The 5,474-nt window shown below is 35.5% G+C and overlaps 1 protein-coding gene across 1 annotated transcript in view; it reads left to right on the forward strand.

Moving 5' to 3' along the window:
* The window catches only part of KIF14 (kinesin family member 14), a gene marked incomplete at its 3' end in the record, with an annotated part of 28,274 nt that overhangs the window by 948 nt on the left and 21,852 nt on the right, over nucleotides 1-5,474 (forward strand). Inside the window, 4 exon segments of the mRNA XM_010144395.1 lie at nucleotides 1-253; nucleotides 617-871; nucleotides 2,243-2,330; nucleotides 4,395-4,490. The exon segment at nucleotides 1-253 is cut by the window's left edge and continues 10 nt beyond it. Coding sequence (XP_010142697.1) covers nucleotides 1-253; nucleotides 617-871; nucleotides 2,243-2,330; nucleotides 4,395-4,490 — 692 coding nt within the window.

Below are 5,474 nucleotides of genomic sequence, written 5' to 3' on the forward strand. Positions count from 1 at the left end.
TTAAACTTGCACCAAAGAACAGCACTTCTCAGGATCAACCATCTCTGTCTGCTTCAAATAAACAAATATCTCGTCTTCACATTTTAGCCCAAGAGAAGACTGCTATGTCCAGCTCTCCTTCTGTGGGTAGAAGCTCAAAACCGAAAGAGAGCACAGAAACTCTAGCTGAGAGCAATAGCTTTGAGAAAGATGTTTTCAAAGTGGAAACCAGCAAAGTGGTTGTAGCTGTGCGCGTACGGCCTTTCAGTAACAGGTTTGTATCCTGGCCTTATTTCTGATGCTAACAGTAGCTCTCGTGTGTTCCTGCTTTGTATTGTTTGAATTGTTTAATCCTTGGCTCAGTAAGGATATAATTGCGTACTTTGAAACTAGCCGATAATTTGTGCAACATCAAGATAAAGATTTTGTTAGAAGATGTTGAAGGCGCTTTATGGGCATTTTGGGCTAATTTTATGTATTTATTATGAGCTTGAATACTTTGTGTGTTTATCAGACAGGGTTTTTTTTAACAACAGTTACTGAACTTTTTATTTTCCATAAGGAAACTGATTGACTAACTTAAAACATACAGTTTACGCTTTTTAACTTTTTAATTTTTTCCTCCCCTTCCATTCAGAGAGAAAAATGAAAACTCCCTCCCTGTGATTTCCATGAAGGGTTCGGAGACGGCTGTACGAAATCCATCCACAAACCAAGTTTACAATTTCAGTTACGACTTTTCCTTCTGGTCTTTTGACAAGTGTCATCCTAATTTTGCAAGCCAAGCCATGGTTTATAAAACTTTGGCAGTGCCGCTCATAGAAAGAGCTTTTGAGGGCTATAACACTTGTCTCTTTGCTTATGGGCAGACTGGGACTGGAAAATCGTACACGTAAGTCCCTGTTTAATAATTGTTAGAATTCTGCAGGAGCCAATTGTTATGCAACGTCAAGAGATTGTGTGGAATAGATTTCGTATTATTGAATTGTGTTAAAATGTTTTCCATATTTTAAACTAAAAGTGATTAAAACACTATTTCTAATAATTATGATAAAGTTAGCATAGAATATTTTTATGTATCTGACACTGACCTCTTTCTGCTTCTATAAAAGCTGCAATAGAAGCTCTTTCCAGAGGTTTTGGTGAAGAAAAAGCTCTATTAATGCTGAGAGCTTCTCAGACTCTCCCTGTGCTATTTCTCACCACTGTTATTTTGTGAAGTGACATGTTCTAAAAAAGTATTACGGTGTTTTTTTGGGCAAGACCTTTAAGAGACCGTTCTAATTATGGTCCTGACTGTTTCAGAACATTAAGTAAACAAATCCAGGTGTTTGTGGCACTGCTTATTTGAAATCTAATCTTTACTCAAAATATTCCCAGACAAGTGACATTCTGAGGCCAATATACCATGTGTATATTTTTCAATAGAATGCCTCATGAACAGTTTTGTTTCCAAGCATGCATCTATCAAAATCAGTTCTATGAACTTTATAAATCCTGTGAAGTACTATAGATTTTTTACATATGTAGTTGAGGACTGGAAGTTTTTCCATCTAATTTAGAATTTATTCCTAAGTAAAGTTTTTCCTTTCTAAGTGGGAACTCAGTTTTTACTTATAATGTTTATTTATCTTAGCCTAAAAGAAAAATATGTGCAGTATTACAATTGTTATCCTATTTGTAGGTTTGCTGGTTTTCTTTTACCTTCAGGTAATCAATTACTTACCTTCATTCCTTTGTGTTTTAAGCAAGGCTGAAAATACCAGCAATAACTGTGTACTGAGGTCAAGCATGCAAACAAGTTTCTGCAGCGGTGTGTGTTTAGCCTGTAGCTGAATTAGTCCTATATACTGGTGTTCTGCAGTGGCAGGGCTAGGCACCAAAAAACTGTGCCGGAGGTGGAGAGGGGCTTAGGTTACTGCCCTGGCAACGTGCAGAGGATGTGAAATGCGTGTGTTAGGGTATTAAACATCTGTAGGTTTACTGCTTTTAGGGCAACTCCCTGTTCAGCTGCCGTAGGGTTTTCGTTTTACTTGGTGGTTCAACCCATTTCTCGATGGCTGGATTAGAATAGATTTCTGGCCATCAACTTGTCCAACTCCCTGCCCGAACAAATGCCAACTTAGATCAGGTTTGTTACTGTCGTTTTTGACTTCTGTAACTTAAAAGCATATGGCATTTCCACTTCAGAGCTAGATGATTACTAGTAAAACTAGCTACAGAGAGTTACAAAACTGACCTGACAGGGGTTTTGTAATTACAGGATGATGGGACTTGATGAAGAGCAAGGAATAATTCCCAGACTTTGTGAAGATCTTTTCACTCAAATAGCACAAATGGACAAGCAACAGGTAGTTTGCTTATGCTATTGACCTTACAGTGAAATGTGAAGAAACGGATACGTTTTGGTATTTTGATACCTGTTCCGTTCTTTCGTTTTATACCTTAGTGCTGATCCATTTATTAATGTCTGTATTCTTCTGTTGATGCAAATCTTATTTCTGCTAGTAGCTGCAATTAACAGGATTCCCGAAATAGTCAAAATCAACATTCGTTTTCTTCCTTAATGACAATAATGTAAAAAAGAAATATGGGCATATTTTTGATGTGTCACTAGACTAGGACTCTTTCCTCTATGTAATATGTCTTACAAGATCAGATTATGTAAGGAAAGGTAAAAAGAAAGCCTTGTGGTTTCCTCACTTTCAGTGCAGTCATATAAAATAGAAGTCAGTATGTATTTAGATTTAGACATTGTCATATATCAAAGCAAAATACACTTTAATTGTATTGTAATTATATTATTCTAGCTAAGTATTGATGAAATTAGAAAAAAAATTCCAGGTAGAAGTTGGGGTTTTTTTTAAAGACTTAAAAATTTTCACGGTAAATAATATTTTCTTTCCCCTCTCTCTTTTGAGAATAGATCTTTGTACATAACTCTGTATGAAAGAGTGGTGTTCTGGGAGGGCATATGAATGCTTCATCTGATCACAATGTATTTTTATTTGAATTCCTGTCCTACAGCTACGGTATATGGATTTAAAAACAACAAAGTGGTCATCCTTTCCATGGTGTTTTAATTAAGTGTTATGTTCTGTTTCTGCCCTGTTAATTGGTGAAGTAATGATAAATTAGAGAATTAACTGTATAATAACTGTATAACTGTAATAACTGAATAACTGTAGACACAATTAACTTAAACTCTTAAAATGACTAGTTTAAAAATCTTTTTTAATGTCTTAAGAAGACAAGACCCAAACTGAGAATGCAGTTATGCAGGGGGTTTGTTTGTGGGAATTCTTGTGGTGTATTTATTTTTCTGTCTGTCTGCTGTTAAAGCTTTTCTGAGACTGCATTTCTGGTACAGAATTACTTTGGAGGAGCCAGCTTGACTACAGTACAGTACAACGCCGGAGATTTGAATTGGGCACCTAAAGCTATCTGTAGTAATAACATAACTCATAATTTGCGGTTAGAAACTCTGAGGACTGACTCGGGTCAGTTAGACCTTAACATTCATTTAAGCTTACGCAGGCAAACTTTTCCATTTTTAACTATTCCAGATTTCTGTATTGCTCTATGCTGGAACTTCTGACTTTGGATCCTAATACCAGTGAACATGTAGTATTCTGATCCTGCAGTAGATCTGATAGACACTGAGAAATCTAAGCTTGGTTTTTACTGAGTTTAGCTAGAATGTATAACTTTAAAAAAAAAAAAAACGGAGCTGCTAGATATATTTGTTATTCCTTTGCTTATGTGTTGTGAATAAGTGAATCTGTTGCTGCAAACTGCCTTGAATCTTGTATTTCTGACTTGAATATTTTAGGTTTTTTGCTGCAATCCTCCTTGTCTTTTAAAAGAAAATTCCATTTCGTTTAAAAAAGGGAAAAAAAAAAAAGGGAAAAAAGACCTATATGCCTTCAGAGGAAAGCAATGTGTTTTCATGAAAGTTTGGGTTTTTTGTTTTATTATGTTTTAAATTGCTATAGGTACAATCAGGGTTTATCTTTCCATTAGGCCATTCTGGTTTAGTTCAGCATATTGACAGCACCAATCCATGCCTTCTCTGTTACATGTGTCACGCTGTAGAAGCGCACTTCCCTAAGGGAATTAAACTAGGGCAGGTGCAAACAAAATCATGTTTTCATGTGCTAAAAACTCATGTATACTTTTTTTTAAGCTTGATATTTATAATCTGGGAATGGCTGTGGGTGGAGTTCCAATAAGTTATTTTCTTGGTGATGGCAGATCCCTGGTTTAGGATATAATTTCCCTTGGAAAGTTCCTTCAGTACAAATGCCTATGACATTGAATAGCAGAATCTGGCAATCTAGGTTAATATTTGAAACAAAAGATGGTGAAAATGTTTTGTGGGCTATATTAATAACTCTTCTTATCAATTTTCTTAGATTTTGTATCAACTTGAAGTGAGCTTTTATGAAGTATACAACGAGAAAATTCATGATTTGCTTGTCTTTAAGGCTGAAAGCGGACAGAAGAAACGAGTAAGTTGCTCATAGAAATAAGTATGTGCATAATCTCCAAGTAGTGGCATCTATTCTGTAAACAAAAATGCACAAATGACAAGGGATCACTGTTTTGAGAACCTTAGATAGTTGTAAATAACATGATTTAAGTAAAAGAACCTCACTAGGTGACTTCAAAATTCTTGGCACTTCAGAAATGCTACGCAAAAAACATTGCTGTTACAAACAAACGTCTCAGTAGAATCTCAAAATTTTATTTTCTCTCCTTATCTGCAAAATGAAGATGATCTTATCAGCCTCTATTAAAAAATCTCTTAGAATATTATGTATCTAAATCTCAAGGTTATATTAAGAGTCTTCTGTGCAGTACAGTTTGAGTTACAATCTTGTAATTTAGATGGAGTTCTAAAATGGAAAGATGGCAGTGTCAGGAAGCTTCAAATGGTTCTTGGGGGGAAAAAAAGCAATTGCCTAATTGTATTTGATCCACCAGCCTTCTAAGTTCTCAACACTACTGAAATGTACATTCATTTTCTGTAAATCCGTGTTGTTTTATCTTCTGGGATGCCTGTTTGCCACTGACTCTACGTATCTAATTGCAGTCCATAGTATATTTATTTAAAAATATTAATATTTGCAGAGGGGGAATTTTTTCCTGCTTTGTTTTCTCCATTTATGTTGCCCAGCTACAGAAAACTACTATCATATAATTGCTTAGCAGCCAGATGGGTGATATTTTTCAGATTCTTTGCCCTGCACTATTTAATGCTTAAAGCCATGGCATTGTCAAGGTTTTTTTGGTTTTTTTTTTTTTGGTGTTGGTTGGTGGTTTGTTTCCCAAGAAGCTGGAGGGGAAGGGGTGGGGAGAAAAAAAAATCAGTGGCCTGATTAGCTAGTTAAGGATCTCTAGCTAAACTAGTTGAGCTGGCTTTTAATGCTTGTGTGTTAGAATATGTAAAGCCATAACTGAAAGAAATTTGTGTTAAGTAGGGAATGTAGGGA

The sequence above is a fragment of the Buceros rhinoceros genome, unplaced genomic scaffold, assembly GCF_000710305.1.
Source record: "Buceros rhinoceros silvestris isolate BGI_N320 unplaced genomic scaffold, ASM71030v1 scaffold2231, whole genome shotgun sequence".
Classification (NCBI taxonomy): Eukaryota; Metazoa; Chordata; class Aves; order Bucerotiformes; family Bucerotidae; genus Buceros; species Buceros rhinoceros.